This window comes from Xylocopa sonorina, chromosome 7 (assembly GCF_050948175.1).
Source record: "Xylocopa sonorina isolate GNS202 chromosome 7, iyXylSono1_principal, whole genome shotgun sequence".
Lineage (NCBI taxonomy): Eukaryota > Metazoa > Arthropoda > Insecta > Hymenoptera > Apidae > Xylocopa > Xylocopa sonorina.
The window spans coordinates 6,514,214-6,532,788 of NC_135199.1; the positions used below are offsets into that span (position 1 = coordinate 6,514,214).

The window sequence follows — 18,575 nt, forward strand, 5'->3', positions numbered from 1 at the left end:
TTGTAGAGACAGTCTATTGCAAACAGAACATCATAGAGATACAATGTACGCGTTATCTCCGTTATGATTCGCGACTCAGATAGGCGCGCGCGTTAAAGTCTGCGCCAATTTCCGTTTCCGCTCGATATCGCGTGACTGTCTGTTTCATCGACACCAATTTCGAATTGATCCTCATGATTTTGCGATAAATCAGTCCATTTGTAGATCGATTGGACAATTACAATTATTCTCAAGAATTAATGTGCAAAGAAAGTCAAATTTTGATACTCTACAAAAGGCATAATCTGAACGCTTGTTGCGCAAAACGCAACATACGCAAAAATATCGTACGCTATATATACGAGTATAAGAGAAGTAATTATAATTTCCACTTATGTGCAACGAGATTTAAGGAAAATTCGAAGCAGAAAACACGTCGCGAAAAGAAAGGGAAACAAAATGTATATTGTCCCAATGGGTTCACGCTCGAGGAATCCCGAGAATCTTTCCGCTACCGGTTCCCCAATGGCCACTTTAGTCCGACGCAGGCATATACACCTGACGTGGTCGAGTTCGAGCGTAAGCAACCACGTCAGAGTAACTGGTTGTCTGATTCATTATTAATAAGCTCTCGAGCAGGGAACGTTCCTCCACGCATTTGTTCGTGGCGTCGTGTGTACACTTGGAATCTGACGATTTGAAAGATCAGTTTCAAATATTCTGAAAAATTCATCCAGCGATAAAAATAGATCTTACAAGAATGAAGAATGCAATAATTAATTTCTACATGTAGAGATGTCCTCTGAAAGTAGTTTATTTTCCTTTGTTTGGACGAACAGTAGTACAATCCGCTATTATTGAACAGAGGTTAGTACCAGTTCGTTGGTCCACGGCTTCGTCACTTTCAAATATTCGTAAAAATTCATGCAGCGATAATAATACATCTTACAAGAATGAAGAATGCAATAATTAATTTCTACATGTAAAAATGTCCTCTGAAAGTAGTTTATTTTCCTCTGTTTGGACGAACAGTAGTACAGTCCGCCATTGTTGAACAGGGGTTGGTATCGGTTCGTTGGTCGACGCCTCGTGTCGATCGCGCGAAAATCCGGCCGCGCTCGGTAAATCGCGCGTGTGTCGCAGCAAAATTGCATTAGGAGTTATCGCGGCAAATGGGGTTAATTCGTTTTAAGGCCGCTATTTAAAGTTACAGCTCGTTAACGGCATTCGTAGAACCGCCCCGCCAGCCGTTCGCATCTTTCGTCGGTGTTACGCGACCAGCTTCTTCCCGGGTTTTCCCTCCCTCTGCGATCTTTTCAACGATCGGTTCACCGTTTACTCGCTGCGAAACGGTTTTAATCGCCCTGCGAACAGCAGGGTGATCGACGAGGCTATTTGTGGCTAAAGGGTGACTTTTACGAGCTTGTCGCGTCGCGATGTCCTGTTGCTGGTTAAAATACAGATAAATGATTCCTTTGCAATTGTTTTTTAACAGTAATCTCTCTTACTTGAAATTTTCCACTGCTTTTTATACGGTGTCCATGAAAATTAACAATCTTTCTGTCTTTTTTTCTTGTTTTCAAGTAGATTTCAGGGATAAACCGCGAGTTGCGGTGCAGGGGATATTTTCGTGTACACTTTAATTAAAATTTTTTTAAGTGGATGTGTTCTACGAGAATGTACGTCGTATATTTTTAATTGTATCACCTAACGAGGCACTCTCGCTAGTGGATTCGTGAGACTGGCACGGAGCAGCTAAATTAGTAGGGCCATACATATGTAGTGGATTAAAGCAATTAAATCGTGTTATAGTCGAGGATACGCTGGGACCAGCTGAAAACAGTTGAAACGAGTGTCGCAGTTTACAGCGAAAATTGTAGTTTATCGATCTTCAAAATACGTTCAACGAGGTAACAGAAATGCAGTAATAATCAGAGGCTGGACGCGTAGATTGCGCCTGAAATTGACCACGATCAAGTTTACATAATTGAAACGATTTAACGATCCCTTAGCTCGCGCGAGACTAGTCATTACCTTCGTATTACCTGTGCCAATTGAGTGTTCACGCGAACCAGAAATTGTCACCGTAATCCCTTGAATATTAACAAATAATAAATCTACATCAATTTCTAAATAAATAGCCACATCTAAAAATTTATTGCAGAACAATAAATATTTCTAAAGGGTTAAAAACTCGATGAAGTTCGCAGATTCGTCGAATTTCTGACGCGTTCAAACACAGATCCGCCCATTTGAAAATAGAGAGCTTCGATGCACGAAGTGAAATTGTTGATGACGATAAAACCTGCGATATTTAGCATCGAAACGTTTTAAAGAACCTTCGTTAGAGGTAAAGAAGAACAGCAGAGGAAGATGAGCGCGTCGAATCGGTTCGAAGGAACCAAGCGTCCGGGCGAAACGAGAAAACGGCTCTGGCAAGGGTTTCGAGGGTAATTATTCGCGCGTTCACGGCTGGCCACCGAGCGGTGGACGATTTTAGCAATAAATTTCACGCTCGCGTTGCCTCCGCCGATCGATCGTAACTTCTTCGAGCGGACGAGTGTGTTTGCGAGCGCTATTTCCCGTGGATGGCACGAATACGCGATTAACACGCGATAAAGAATGCCGACGAGGCACTCGACCGTTTCAATGGAAACGGGGGCCATTGGTGACGTTAAGTTGAAATATCACTGGAAGCTTTTTTTCTTCATTGAATACGATATAAAAAGAGTTCTCGATGTTTTATTCCTTTCCATCGAACGATTTAAGTAAAAATTTCTATCGCATGAATATAATTGCACGACCTTGAAAAACGTGGTGGTGCAATTATTATGATTTCTCGGAAGAGAGGAGAAGTCCATTAGTTGTGAATTTTCGTGCGCGCGTCTTTCAGGGGTTGCGATTAATTGCTTCCTTCCATGAACGATCGAGGAACGACTATGAATAGTAATTTTATTAGGGGAGAGAGAGAGAGAGAGAGAGCAGAAAAATGCGGTGCTCTCGTTAGAACGCGATTCTGGCATGCGAGTCGTACAGTTGCGTGCTCGTGATTGTTCCAACTTTGTTTCAACGGCACCCTTGTTCCTCGAATTAGCAACGTTGTTCCTGGGTGATCGTTGCGTCTTCTAGAGTAACGAAAATAGAACATTAGGGGATATTCGTCGAGATCAGCCGTCGCTGATTAAGGGAGAGACCAAGGGTGGCAAAGTTAGGGAGTTTCAAATTAATCTCTCTCAAGCTATTAATAATAAAAATGAATTGGTAAAGTCTGTTTAAAAATTTGAATCTAATCACGGCCATTGCCATCGAATTGCTGTAGGGGATGGTAATTGGAGGTCGTCGCAGCATCCGTTGCTCTTGAGTTCCGTAGGATTCCTCGGTTTAAAGATAGCTGCGCCCCGTCGACTATTTCCCAACCTTTCGTTATCGTAATTCATGCCCTGTAATTGGCTGGGAAAAATGCGCACGAATGGTCCACGGTTCCGTGGCGCGTGCTAGAACCGCCTTTGAAGCGCTGATAAATCGTGACACGTGTAGCACGCGGTCTATCGCACCAGAAATAAGTGTAGCATCGCGCTGTGTAGCCTAGCGTAAAATAACCTGGGGGCTTGGAACCTGGAAAGTGCTAGATGACCACGCAGCTGCATCGTAAATAATGAAAAGAACCTCCCTAGCAGAGTCGAATTTCTCGTCGGGGCTTCAGCTTCCGGTTCGCGCCATTTTGGAGTCGCCTGGTGGCCGTCGTTTGGGACATCAACCGCGTGCACCTTGTGTTTCGTATTACGAGCGATTAAGTCCGCCAATTCCCATGATTCTAATCGTTGAAGAACAGCTGATACGCGTATTACAGTGTTCACAAAGTAATTCAGCTTTTGCCAACATTGGCGAACCGCTGATTTAATTCGAGTGGTGTTCAATTAATTCAGTTCGCACGGTTCTTTAATTCCCGATACGAAACGGGTTCGTGGGGCGGAGTATATCCGTGGCACGGCGAATTCGATCGTGCCACGACTTCGCACTACGGAGACGTAATTACGTTAAGGCAGATCCAATTAACATTTTGCTCGGGGGGAACGCGAGCACGCGAATCGATGAGCTTCTACGCGCGCCTCGTAACGGGATGATTTAATAGTTTCTCGTGAATACGCGAGGAGGATGTCACATTTAATAACCTTAATTCAACTCGACGACGTTTAATCATTTTTCAATCATCTCCAATCCACGCTCAGGATGACGTCGAACTCCACGTGTGATAAATTAACGAACAATTAATACGATTTGAGGTAAACAGGAAAGCGATGGCTCGAAGTATTCCCTGATGTTTCAGCGTTCAGTTTTAATCGTGGTCGTCGCAGTTGCGCGTTCACTCGAGAAGCGCCCTCGCAGATGGCGCTTGCAACCCTTACAGGCTCGCGTCCTCGCCTCGTACGGTTATTAAGAAACCTTAAACGCCGCGTTCGAGCGATCCGCGCCTACTCGGACGCATTCTAATTACGACGCCATAAATTACTATTATGCAGCCAGCGGGCCCGCGTTAATAAATAACAATACACCGGCGAGGCACTGTTTTCACTACGCAAATAGATCACCACCGCGGCGCACTTGCCAAAACTTACGTAACCTTTTATCAGATACTTGCATTCGCTGGCATTCCGTAACCTACATTTCAAAAATACACAATCAGATTCGAGAGGGCGGGCAGGGAAGCACGCGAAGTGCCCTGCCCGACTGCGAGTGGTATTTATACCCGGACGGAGTTTCGCTGTATTTTCGAAAATTTTCGTCGGACCTCCGGTTAGGAAAGTTACCAACTTTTCGCGTCGTTTCGAAATTCATCGCCGTGTCCATCTCGATCAGACGACGATCGAAGGATCCTCTAAAATGGCGTAGCGTTTGCGATGCAAAAGCATTCTCGTTCAGTTTCTATGGAATTGGAAAATTCAAAGAAAAAAAGAGAAGGAGAGTCTTTTTTTTATTTTTATTTTGCACACACGATATGAAGTATCGTTACACGTCTGCTGTCTTTTTTTCTTGTCGTTACATCGATGTTATAGCCGACGAGTCGCACGACGTCGCGATCGAGGCACGTTTAATTATTGAAAACACGAGTCGCATGTTGCCTACACACCGTGCAATCCATTTAATCACGTAACGGTGTACTAGTACGATGAAAAATATGGAGGATTAGATTGTTCGAGGACAGTTGACGCATTCGAGACTTGGCGAATCACTGTATAGGTCATACACAATCTTATTCATATGCTCAGTCGGTTGTGCATGCATAGATTAAATAAATTTATTAATTCTCTGTATCAGACAATTCTCTAAGAATAACGAAGCAATATTTCTCTTCAAAGTACTCATATACTCTCTCTCTTTGATGGTATCGAGACACCGCTATACATCACCATATTCGCCACGTTCACCACCAGTGATGCATCTACTTTCATCGATACTCTGACCTTGCATCAATTCAATCCCACGCGATTAATCGGCGAACCGTGATCCTGGAACAACGTAAAAATTCAACCTTTCTCCCTTTTCTGAACATTCTATCGCACCCCTCGTCGAAAACGCGCCATTCACAGACACCCTTTTGGTCGTCTTCCTTTAACGCGAACATGCAAGCAAGTCAAACAAGCTGATAATTAGCGCGCGAAATTCACCACTTCCTAGAAGCATCGCGTCTTTCACGATCGCGTCGCGTTTTCGACCTTGGCCGTCGCGAACCCTCGCCTCGACGGTTCCTCGCCATTCAGACTTACCACCTGCGACACGCGAAACCCTCCGCGTGCAGACGTCCATTAGGCCAGCTGCGTTAATCGATGCACTCGCGAGGCGAAAACTGGAACGCAGCTACGAGTTTCACACTTTCGTTGTAGCTCTGAATGCCAGAGAAAGTGCCATTACGCGTGATCAGCGTTCTTAACGTTAGTTAACTAACTTAAAGCAACGTCGAGGTTTCTGTCGAACTGTAGTGACTGAATTTAAAACAGTTGGATTGGAAAGGGTCGTCCTCGAGAGGCTACGTTATTATTCGAAATAAAATCGCGACGCTCCATCCCGTTTCTACGTTCCATTACCGTTATTATTGAAAAACGCTTCGTTTGCTCACTCCGCGGAGTGTGTTCTCTCCAGTGAACGAGGCTTGAATTTTATATGTAGGTCAAGGTGCACAGCGTGTAAGCGCGATCAAAGAGTGAACGCGCTGCCAGGATGCACAGGTTAATTGGCTTGTTTTTACGTGCGAGATTACACAAGATCGCGGTCTGGTTAATAGACGGTTATGTTAGTTAACCGCGTGGATGACCGCGGGATGTAATTCGCGGACCGCGAGGCACCGCTAAGCGTCCCAGCAATCCAATATCGAGTCGAGCGATTTCGAAGGCCATCACCACGAGGCGATGGCCACTGCATTTTCATTCTGCGAGGAAATTTGCTGCGAATAGGAATCGTGGTGTGATATGGGTCGTCTGGTATCTACAGGGTGAATCTATATTCCGAATATCTACGTTTATCGATATTTAAATTAATATGCTTTCTGGTATCGAGGGTCGCGCGATGCAACGAATAATTTATCTGGTAAAAGGTGGATATTGAAGTTAAATGGCTCGCTTTGTTTATCGACGTGGTCTCGAATGGTTACGTAGAATTATATGTGGAAGTAACAAGAAAAGTAAATTTATTGAGATTCGTTTTATATGGCATCAACGTTGGAATACTTTGTGCGAGTATATGGTGAACAGAGAAATTCCATTAGACGGAAATGTGATTTTATTTAATCAAAAAAATTGAAAAGAAAACCGTTGACCCGATACGTATCGTTGTTTAAATATTAAAGTGTTATCTGTGTAAATAAAAGTAAATTTATTGAGCTTCGTTTTACATAGTATTAACGTTGAGATAGTTTGTGCGAGTTTATGGTGTACAGAGAAATTCCATTAGATAGAAATGTGATTTTATTTTATTAAAAAAATTGAGAAGAAAACCGTTGATATAATATACGTATCGTTGTTTAAATATTAAAGTGTCATCTGTGAAAAATTATGCAAAGATTGTTTGGGATGTAGAAAGAGACACTTGAATTCCCCCAACCAGCTGGTGGCAGCAGTTGCAGCGTTGATTGCGATTTCTTCCTCTCGACAAGCTCCCATTGTCAAAATTGTAAACGGCACCGTCCCATTCGAGCAACATTCATATCCGTATCCGCGCGGATACACGTTCCGCGTTGAATTCCAACGGCGATGAGTTGCTTGTTCCATTAAAAAAAAAAATATCTGGCCGCGACTTTTCGTCCAACATGCATTCAAACGAACGCGAGTTATTGAAAGCTTTTTATTAACGAAAACAAGTGTCGTTTCATCGACGATGCGAATAATTTCTATTAAAAAAAAATAGAGAAATAGTATCATTCGTTAGAGCATTTCAAGCTTCCAGTTTCGATCGCGGTGTCTCAAGCTCCATTTCCGTGGAGAACTAGATTCGAAATGCAACACGGACTGCTCTGAATAATGAGAAACGTACCAGACTCGAATATGTCACGAATAATGCATCTCACGAAATTGCTGCTATTCTCCGCGATAATTATGCCCGTACCTCCATTTCGTATCTCTCACGTTTCGTTTCTACCCCTATTTTCTCTCCCTTCGTCTCATAATTCCTTTCACATTTGATCCAATTAAACAATTCAGAAAATATTAAATCTTTCTTATATAGATGCTAAATAGAAATTGGATTTGTTTTTTTGTTTCTATCTGTTAAAAATCACACGGCTGTTCGTCTCCTTTAGAAATTCGGTCGCGCGTAGCACGGTCATTCGCGAAACGCAAACAACCCCAACCCTTGGCCAGGCGCCACGTTCTCGTACGAAAATTCGCGGCATCCACGTTCCACTTGTAGATCAGACGGAAACGATCAATTTTCCATTCGCATCCGACGCGTACCGCCAACTATTTCAAACGGAACGAGCGATCCCCGTGTTCGCAGCACCGATTCGAAGTAATCGCGTTCTCTTCTGACGAAACCTCCAATTCATTAAGATTATTCGCACGCGGAATGCTCCAAAAGAGCGAGGAGCAGCGAACACGTACGATAAATGATAGCTCGCGGACGCTTTGAAGGTTTCCAAGTTATTTAAAGTGCTTCTAGTTACGACGATCGATGACATACGCCTTTCGAGAAGTCAGTGTCTGCGTCACTTTTCCTGCGAACATTTTCAACTTTTATATCTCTCAGCTGCTCCTTTTATTTTTGTCATTTTTAGATACCAGTTCTTGGTCCAATGGATAGATTTGATTAGATGGGGTGGCTTTTAGAATTTACTATCGAATTTGTGCGGTTTATTTTGCCAGTTCGAGTGCTTTTGGGTAGCTCGAAAAGTTTCCCTGTTAAAATTGAAAGCAGCATGGTCGCACGAACGGAAAGAGCAGCTTTCCGTCCCCACGCTCGATGGAGTTACGAGGGTGCGCCTCGAGATAGGGGCGCGTTTGCCACGGAACGCAGCCAGAAACGCGATCGAGCCTCGTCTATCCTTCAGACCCGACGTAGATTGCCCGGGAATCAGGTTTGCCTTCGGTTTACTTTCGAAACCCGTTATCCGCCTCGCAATTTTGTTCCGCTTATCTTTCTACTTACACTTCTTCTCGATATTAAATACGAATCGATGCGACGAAGTCCTTCAAACTCTTCTGTAGGAATTTGTTACGAAATGTGTACGCACGCTCGAGGCAGAAATTTCGCGAGAAAATGTCGAGAGAATGGATGGAAATCGATTTGTTAGAAAATGAAACGTCTAAACAATGATGGAATGTACCGTGTATTATATTTCGTGGCGAATCGAGATTCTCAGAAGTGAGGCGAGCCACCCTTCTCCACGTGTACACGTCCATCAACCCTAATCGACGTGACGCCGCCTAAAGTGTGTCAGACGCAGCACGTGTCGAATCAGAGGCGTCATCCTCCAGGATTTCATCCTAGAATTCACACGGTTTCATCGTTTCGTATCCTCCTCCATAGAATTTCGTTTATCCATTCCCCGCCCTTTTTTACTTTCCACAAAAGAAGAGATGGATATTTATTTATTTTTTTTTTTTCGATGTTTGACAACGAGGATACGTGTCGACGAGTCGTCAGCGCGTAAGGGCGTTTGTTATCGACCAGAAAAACGTTGTTCGCGATGTCGACGCGCGTACGATGCTCGAACAATTCGAAGTAGGCCAGCTTAAAGGAGATGCTGCGAGTTAAGCCGTCGAGATTGCGCGTATGAACATTGCACTGGGATTTTCAAGTTCTAAATGGATTCTAATCCTGTGCGACTACATACGACTCTCGTTCCAGCTTCAGAGGATACTTTATTCGTGTACTGTTTCTCTGCTGTTACTCTTTGTCGTTACACAGCAAATTTTCATTTATTTCAAGAATTTTGCTACTTTTATATCAAGTTTACTACTATTTTTACTAATTACACGTTTGAATTCCAATCCTTGACTATATATGACTCTCGTTCCAGCTATACAGCATACTTTGTTCGTGTACTGCTTCTCTATTGTTACTCTTTGTCGTTACACGGCAAATTTTCATTTATTTCAAGAATTTTGCTACTTTTATATCAATTTTACTACTATATTTATTAATTATACATTTGATACAGTTTTACAACTGGTCACTAATTTCTGTTGTCTTTTATCTGTTTCAGAATTGCCAGCCGAGGAGGGTAAGTCTTATCGCAGCGAAGGGTTTCATCCCTCTGTGACGATCGACGCGGTAAGCTGTATCGACAACAAATTGGCATCGAGTTTGCATAATGCACCGAGACGAGCATCGTTTCGAGACACAATTTCCATTCAATTCGTGCATCCTCGTTTTACACGCGTATACGGGAACGAAAACGCTGTTGCTGCTGTTGCACGTCGTGCGAGGAATTCGCACTGGTAACTGGTTCGGTGAATCGACAGAGTATAACGCCTCCTAATCACTTTTCAGCGTCGCGCGATAAAGTCACACGAAACCTCCATTTATTGCGTCGATTGGCTGATCGAAACACGTCGCAGGATATACGTGGCTTATCGCTAGGCACTCGATCACGATGCTGGTTACATCGATGACTCGTGATCCGACGTCATCACTGACGTTTTTTCGAACGCAGAAGCCCCTTCCAACGGCGCTCGATTGCGCTCAGACGAGCACGATGACATACATAGACAACATCGCTGTTAGACCCGCGATGCCAAATCGCTGATCGGCTACCAGCTCCATCAGAGATTTCGAGTCATGCACGAGCTCATTGCACACCCTTTCGTCACCTCTAGTCTTTGGTTAACATTCAACTTTTAGCTTTTTCTTCTTTGAAAAGAAACGCTCTGCTACTTTCAATCTTCAAGTTCTGTACAAAGTACATCGACGCGAGAGAAATATTTTATTTTTGAAAATTCGCGAATTTTTGCTGTATTGTATATGTAAGAGTAGTTAAACACTCGCGAGAGATGGTGTATGTTTTATTGGTAGTTGTATTTTGCGCGAGTAATTTGTTAAAACCGTTTGGTACACGTATATCAGTCGGTGTTTAATTATTGTCAGAGCGGTGGCCTTTCAATCAGCTGGTTCATCCGGTTAGCCGTTCACGGTCGTCATTAAGTCGCTTCCGAAGGATTTCGAAGTCGTAAATGAGATAGCAGCTTCGTTCCGAACACGCCTCGCACCCCCTTAATTTCCCGGTGAGCGAGGAAAGACTTAAACGGTTTAGTTTCGAAAGAGGGCGAGAAGTGCGTCAGAGAGTTTACGTTACTCTCTGCGAGCGATACAGAAAGAGAAAGAAGAGCGCGTGTTTCTGTGGGTGTAGAAATGGAATTTCCTGTTAGAACTTCAGCTTTCTTAATGAGCTCCCACTTGCTTTATAGGCCAAGGCTGGCCAATTTGCTTTCACTGAAATTCTAATTAAAACCTCGAGACAAAAATTCGATCGGACTCGAGTTCGATCGAGATGCCTCCTCGAATAGATCGAGAGCAACAGCGAGAAGATAAAATGTAAAAGGAGACGAAGTTTCGCGCGGTCGTTGGAAAGGAAAACAGCCATGAATATTCATGAAAACCGGAGCGTTATTAACATCGTATCAAACGATCATCTTAAATGAATAACGAGCGCCGGGTTTCCCCTATTTAGAACGATTATTCTACTCGAACTGCTAGCAATCTGTCGAAACTTGTACCATTTTTCATCGCCAGCCAGGCAAGCCTTCTACCGCACGTATATATATACATATATACCCTTAGACATTACACGTCTGGGGTGTATTTTTGGCCGATTTTCACGTGCAAAGTTAATTACAAACGACTTTTATAGATCCACGATGATGCAAGCGCGGCTCGACACGACGCGCGATAGTCACGCGTGAAATAATTAAAGCGAGGACCCCCGAGCGTAAATTCATATTTCCTGTACACTAAAGCTAAAAGCCTCTCTCCGCTACAAAAAAAAAAGAGAAAAACTTGAAAAATCCTTCGAAACAAGCTTCGATCCATCGAACGATTAAATTTCCTCGTTATCGCGGCGCGTTATCAACCAATCGAGAGAGGCCACTCGCAGCCACCCCTCGTCAAAGGGGTTGCTCGAGCGAAGACGCTGAAAACGTGGAACGCGTTAAACGTCGAGGCACTTACGGGCCACACGCCCAGTCCACGAGTCCATAGCAGAAGGCAGACGACGTGGATGATAGAAAGCGTCGTTATCGAAGCGGGTCAGGCATCGATGCACCGTTGCATTACCCTTTCACGTGCACGCGCGCTCTCGCAGAGCCGCGAGGAGGAGGAACGCCGTCTCTCTGTTCGATTCGCGGGTAATTGCCAGCCGACGATCGACGCTTCGGCCATAAGGTGCTTTATCACCTTGCCTAGAACGACCTTCGACGCAGAACTGACCCGTTTCCAGCGACGCTCGCGACTATGCCAGCCCTGAACGGCCAAGGATGGAGGCCAAGAATATGTTAGGTCGGGCAGGTCTTGGTTTTTCGAAGGCTAACGCAAGAATCACTTCCGCGTCGTGCGATTGTTTCGTGGTATTTTATATTTTTACATTTTTCGCGCTGGTTCGCGCGTTATTTTTATTGATACGCTATCGCGTAACGCGATACTCTTGTGACATGGTTTCCATGTGAGCGAAAATTGCGACAGCTCTCCTAATTTTATATTTGTGCTAAACTATATCTTGGATTTTGTATTTCATAATCGTGTGCATCATAACTTGGTGAATGCAATTTTTATAGAACGCAGAACGAATCGAATTGATCTATGTTTTACTTATTTATACGAGGATTGACTGTAGTTACAAAATATTGATTATGACAATAATTGAATAGTACGCAATAGATCTTTTGTTAGAACTTTTTCAGTACCAACTTTGGTAATCATAATTTTATAGGCATTCTATATCGATCACCGATCGAGTCGAGTATTAAAAGGTAGACAACGAATACCACCTTTCAATCGCAAGATCGTACAATTTTGTCAGTATGCATATTGAGTTTACATTCGAAGTTCGATGTGAAGCGGCTCGTAAAACGAGGCTGGTAACTCGATTTAACTTGAGGATTATCGAGCACCCGTTCGCGAGCGGGGGCGTTCAGTTTCCCTTCCGTCTTAACGACGCGACGAATCCGGTGCCTCGAGATTGGAATTCCGAATTTCCGATTCACCAATATCCGAGAGGCTGAATTGGCAATTGGCAGCGCTGTTCCATCAAGCTGTTCGCCGATGAAAACGTCTCCGACTCGGATGACCCTACCGCCACGGCTCATTATTCTTCGTTTCACGTAACCACGCGCTTCCGTTAACGCTAATTTCGTATCGCGAGGCGCGCTCCCTTGACGTCGAGCCGGCCAATCACGGCGGCGTTAATGAAATATCTTTCATAATTCAACGACACCGAGGCTGCCAGTGAAATCGACGACGGACGACGCGACGACGGACGAGCCGAAACTGCGTCTATCATTCTCGACTCGCGAGGATGATTCGGTCGGGACCGTCATCGATCGACCAACAATATCTTCGCGTCGCGTGGACAAATACGGTGATGAAATTGACACACGCTTGCACAACAGCCGCCGAAAGGGATGCCGACGACGCGTCGCACTTCGCTTCGATTGCCTCGCGGCGCGACGCTCGTTTTGTTAACTTTGCGCTCGAATATCCGACTGGTACCTTTTCGCTTCGCGAATGTCACCTCGTTTTACGTTCTGCGTTCTTTTACTTTTTTCGAGTACTCTGTGAGAGCTTTTTCGTTTCGTTCGAGGAAAGAGATGGTCTTGCTGATCGAATTAAAAATTGATTGGTCACTTTAAGTGAAATGGAGCACGCTTCATGTAGAATATCAATTCGAAGTTCTGCAAATAGAAATATAAAATGCACTTCGTATTAGAAGAAGAAAGTAACTTGGTCACTTTAAGTGAAATGGTGTACGCTTGATAAAGATTATCAATTCGATCTTCTGCAAATAGAAATATAAAATGCACCTCGTATTAGAAGAAGGTAACTTTGGTCACTTTAAGTGAAATGGTGTACGCTTCATATAGAATATCAATTTGATGTTCTGCAAATAGAAATATAAAATGCACTTCGTATTAAAAGAAGAAAGTAACTTGGTCACTTAAAGTGAAATGGTGTACGCTTGATAGAGATTATCAATTCGAAGTTCTGCAAATAGAAGTACAAAATGCACTTCGTATTAGAAGAAAAAAGTAAAAAGTCAGAGAACGATCGCACGATATGGTTATATATATTTATACATATGTATGTGTATATAACGAAGTTAGAGCTCGAAAAGTGAGCGTCGAAACGCATCGAACGTGCGAGGGTAGATGGCAGGCGCGCAACTCGCGGGAGACAGGGATGACAAGGCGGGAACGCGTTCCTATAATTGGGCGGCAATCGGATTTTCACTCGCGTCTGCTCGCAGGATTACAATTAATGAAATCGTCGACCGTAGAGAGCACGTTTGGAGCAACGTGACGTCAATCGAACGCTGGCAAAAGGCAGTTGCCGTCAAGGTCTGCGCTCCGATTACTCCCGTCCCCGCAATCTTTTTCCTAGTCGTTTTTTCCCTTTCGACTCCCTCGTCTCGAGCGTCGAGTCAACAGGTTAAGGGCTTCTTCCCTTCGAATGCTAATCAGAACGCGTTTCACGGTTAATTTCTCAATTACATCCTCTCGATCCTCTGTTCTGTTACGCTGCGGTTAAAAATCGGGAATTTTGCAAATGGTGTGGTCTCTTGGAACTTTGTAAGAGTAGAGAAAATGCCAATTCGTTGTGTGACGAGTGAAAATAATTTGAGATAAACGATTTATCGTGGATACTTGTCTTATCGATGTATTCTCGAATCGTATCGACGATGCAGATTAAATTCAGCGTGCTTAAAATTTGCACACGGATCGTGCGCGGCGCTTCCTGTTTATCGAGACGATCGTCACTGTTGCGAATTGAAATTAATTCGCTAATCTGCTTTAGAGGCGGATTAAAATTTGTGGGGCGGTAAAAGGAAGAAAATCTCTAACGTTCTCTCGTTTTCTTTTTTTCTCTGCTATTTCAGGAAAGTCCATATGGCAACTCGTCCTGGAGCAATTCGACGACCTTCTAGTTAAGATTCTTCTATTAGCCGCTATTATTTCTTTTGTACGTATTCAACCGACTTACTTATGCGATATCTATTAATTTATCCACACTGATAATCCGTTCGATATCTAACAGATCCAGGAACGTCCGAAATTGTTCTTAATCTAAGCGCGTGATTATTTTTGGTCGACGGGATAGATCGACGATTTTATCGATTAACAATTTTTAGTCCCGCTATCTGAGATAGGCATTCTCTGCACAGAAGCTAGCCAATTATTAATAGATCAACGATGTTTGTAGATATTCATATTTTTACGTACGCTTATTGAACAGAAATGCCTTTTTAGAAATAATTGTACGCTACGTTTTACGTATTTTTCTCAATACTTTTTATCACGCAAAATAATGGATTCTATGCATCATCTGTAACACGTTTTTGCATAATCAAGTGCTGAAGCTTAAAAAATTTACAGCTTTCGAAACTCTTTCATACTGAATGATAAAGATTGAAAGAATATTTAAAACTATTTTTTACTATGCAAAATGATCGATTCTGTGCATCATTCGTAACGCATTTTTGCATAAATCAAGCGCTGAAGCTTGAGATATTTTCAGCTTTCGAAACTCATTCATGACGGCTAATAAAGACGGCGGCGCTAATTAAGTTAAAGGAATGCAGCAGCGGAGATTCTTTTCGCAGGAATGTAGCCTGAAAAAATATCGAACCGTCTCGATTATCGATGATAAATAACGTACGCGAGCAGTTATTGTTTATTTTTAGACGTGACGCGTAACGATGGTAATTAATAAAATCGAAGCGCTGTATTATATGCTCGTCCGCGAGCCGCTAAGTAATTGTTAGTTAGCTTCTCGAAGTCGTTACTATGTTTACGAGAGAGTTCAAGGCTCACTCATTATAAATACATCTGGTTTCAAAGCTGAAAAAAAATAGCGCATCATCGATCTGTCGCTGTTGAACGAGAGCGTCGTTATCCTTAACGCGTGAGCAGGAAAATCGTGGAACTGGATGGATACACGTCGTTCTGCTCGGTTGTAAAACTGCGGACGAATAAAAAACCGCAGAAATTTTTCCAAATTCAAGCACTTTAAATACGAAAATATGTAAATCTTTTAAGCTTCATAAGTCTACTAATCAGCCATAAACTCCGTTTACCAATGATCAATGACTTATCATTACGTTATTTCTAAATTTGTTTAATTTAACAAGATAAATATTTAGAAACATGTATGACAAATGTTTCCGATTTTTTGACAAAAATTTTCCATTATTATTAAAATTATTATTCGAAAATTCGATAGCTGATTATATAACAAGATCGTAAATGTTACAGGCAAGAATCACATTGATCGCGTTCATCGATTAACTGAAATAAATACCATCTGGATAAGCAGATTAGATAAATGTCGCCGACCCGTTCCATCTCTGGAATGTATCGACAACAAACGTATCCTCGCTTCCTTTGTATTTAACGTCCCCTGTTATCGCGTGTTAATAACCGCTACTGGCTGTAAAGTTATCCGCACACGCTGTTTCCCTAAAACATTAAAACTCTGCGTTAAAACACATACTTTTAGTGCAGATTGTGTATCAGTACATTCCATCGTGCACGACAAAAGCTTTCTATATCTTAATTACCAATGTACGAAGCTTCTCACATATCCAAGTATCGCTAAAAATGATTACTTCATCGTGTCCACAACGTGCCATGGAGAAAAGTATGTCCTTGGTGACGAGTGTTGATCGTGGCGTTTGGAAATTCGCAGGTATTAGCTTTATTTGAAGAGCACGAAGATGCGTTCACGGCCTTCGTCGAGCCCTTCGTCATTTTGCTCATCCTCATCGCCAACGCCGTGGTCGGTGTATGGCAGGAACGTAACGCCGAGTCCGCGATCGAAGCGTTGAAGGAGTACGAGCCCGAGATGGGCAAGGTGTTAAGAGGCGACAAGGCAGGCGTCCAGAGGATTCGCGCCAAGGAGATCGTGCCCGGGGACATCGTCGAGGTGTCCGTTGGCGACAAGATCCCCGCTGATATCCGTCTGACCAAGATCTTCTCGACCACCCTCAGGATCGATCAATCTATCCTGACTGGTGAATCTGTCTCTGTGATCAAGCATACGGATCCTGTGCCTGACCCACGTGCCGTCAATCAGGTTGGTCTATCTTCAGTATCTAAGCATTGCGTTTTGCAAGCAAAAAGATAGGAAAAGTATCTTTAATGAACTTTGAATTTTGAGATTCGAAAGATCGAACTGTAGAAAATTAGTTGAACGTTCGTTGATGAATTTTGAATTTTGAGACTCGGAAGATTGAACAGTAGAAAATTGGTTAAACGTTGGTGGATGATTGATTTGACTCTTTTTATTGTTGTATAGGATAAGAAGAACATCCTGTTCTCTGGTACGAACGTAGCCGCGGGTAAGGCCCGTGGCGTAGTGATTGGAACTGGGCTGAACACCGCCATTGGTAAGATCCGTACGGAGATGTCCGAGACCGAGGAGATCAAGACGCCCCTGCAACAGAAACTGGACGAGTTCGGCGAGCAGCTGTCGAAGGTGATCTCCGTGATCTGCGTCGCTGTCTGGGCCATCAACATCGGTCACTTCAACGACCCCGCCCACGGTGGTTCCTGGATCAAGGGCGCCATTTACTATTTCAAGATCGCCGTAGCTCTCGCCGTGGCCGCCATTCCTGAAGGTTTGCCGGCTGTGATTACCACCTGTTTGGCTCTGGGTACCCGTCGTATGGCCAAGAAGAACGCCATCGTGCGTTCCTTGCCGTCCGTCGAGACTCTTGGCTGTACCTCTGTCATCTGCTCCGACAAGACTGGTACTTTGACAACCAACCAGATGTCTGTTAGCCGGTAAGTTTCGCGAACGTGTCGATGGATGTGGTCGTGGTGACGTCAAGGCGATTGGTCGCATGAATTTGGGGAATACTCGTTACAGGATGTTCATATTCGACAAGATCGAGGGCAACGACAGCAGCTTCCACGAGTTCGAGATCACTGGCTCGACTTATGAACCAATTGGTGAAATCTCTCTGAGAGGCAAGAAGATCCGCGGTCAGGACTACGAGACGCTCCATGAGATTGGCACGATCTGTATCATGTGTAACGACTCAGCCATCGACTTCAATGAATTCAAACAGGCGTTCGAGAAGGTTGGCGAGGCAACAGAGACGGCTCTGATCGTTCTTGCTGAGAAGATCAACCCGTACGGTGTCTCGAAGGGCGGACTGGACAGGCGTAACGCTGCGATCGTTGTCAGGCAAGACATTGAGACGAAATGGAAGAAAGAGTTCACCCTGGAGTTCTCTCGTGATCGTAAATCCATGTCCTCGTACTGTACGCCCCTGAAACCGACCAAATTGGGCACTGGACCGAAACTGTTCGTTAAGGGCGCTCCGGAAGGTGTGTTGGACAGGTGCACGCACGCTCGCGTCGGCTCTAACAAGGTACCACTTACGTCTACCTTGAAGAACCGCATCCTGGACCTGACTCGCCAGTACGGTACTGGCAGAGACACTCTGCGCTGCCTCGCTCTTGCCACCGCTGATCATCCGATGAAACCTGACGATATGGACCTTGGCGACTCCTCGAAATTCTACACGTACGAGAAGGACTTGACCTTCGTTGGTGTCGTTGGCATGCTTGATCCACCGCGCAAAGAGGTGTTCGACTCCATTGCCAGGTGTCGCGCCGCTGGTATCCGTGTAATCGTCATCACTGGGGACAACAAGGCCACCGCTGAAGCTATCTGCAGACGTATCGGTGTCTTTGGCGAGGAGGAGGACACGACTGGAAAATCGTACTCTGGTCGCGAGTTCGATGATCTTCCTCCAAGCGAACAGAAGGCTGCCTGCGCCAGAGCTCGTCTATTCTCCCGCGTAGAACCCGCCCATAAGTCTAAGATCGTTGAGTACTTACAGAGCATGAACGAGATCTCTGCCATGGTAGGTTATTCGATCGATAGTAGAT

The 18,575-nt window shown here is 44.0% G+C and overlaps 1 protein-coding gene across 6 annotated transcripts in view; it reads left to right on the forward strand.

Annotated features, from left to right (window-relative positions):
- The window catches only part of Serca (ATPase sarcoplasmic/endoplasmic reticulum Ca2+ transporting SERCA), a 43,334-nt gene that overhangs the window by 12,873 nt on the left and 11,886 nt on the right, over nucleotides 1-18,575 (forward strand). For all 6 annotated transcript variants that reach the window (XM_076898121.1, XM_076898120.1, XM_076898116.1 and 3 more), the window contains exons 3-7: nucleotides 9,674-9,691; nucleotides 14,555-14,637; nucleotides 16,363-16,749; nucleotides 16,972-17,459; nucleotides 17,545-18,550. In XM_076898121.1, coding sequence (XP_076754236.1) covers nucleotides 9,674-9,691; nucleotides 14,555-14,637; nucleotides 16,363-16,749; nucleotides 16,972-17,459; nucleotides 17,545-18,550 — 1,982 coding nt within the window. The remainder of the gene's footprint in view (nucleotides 1-9,673; nucleotides 9,692-14,554; nucleotides 14,638-16,362; nucleotides 16,750-16,971; nucleotides 17,460-17,544; nucleotides 18,551-18,575) is intronic.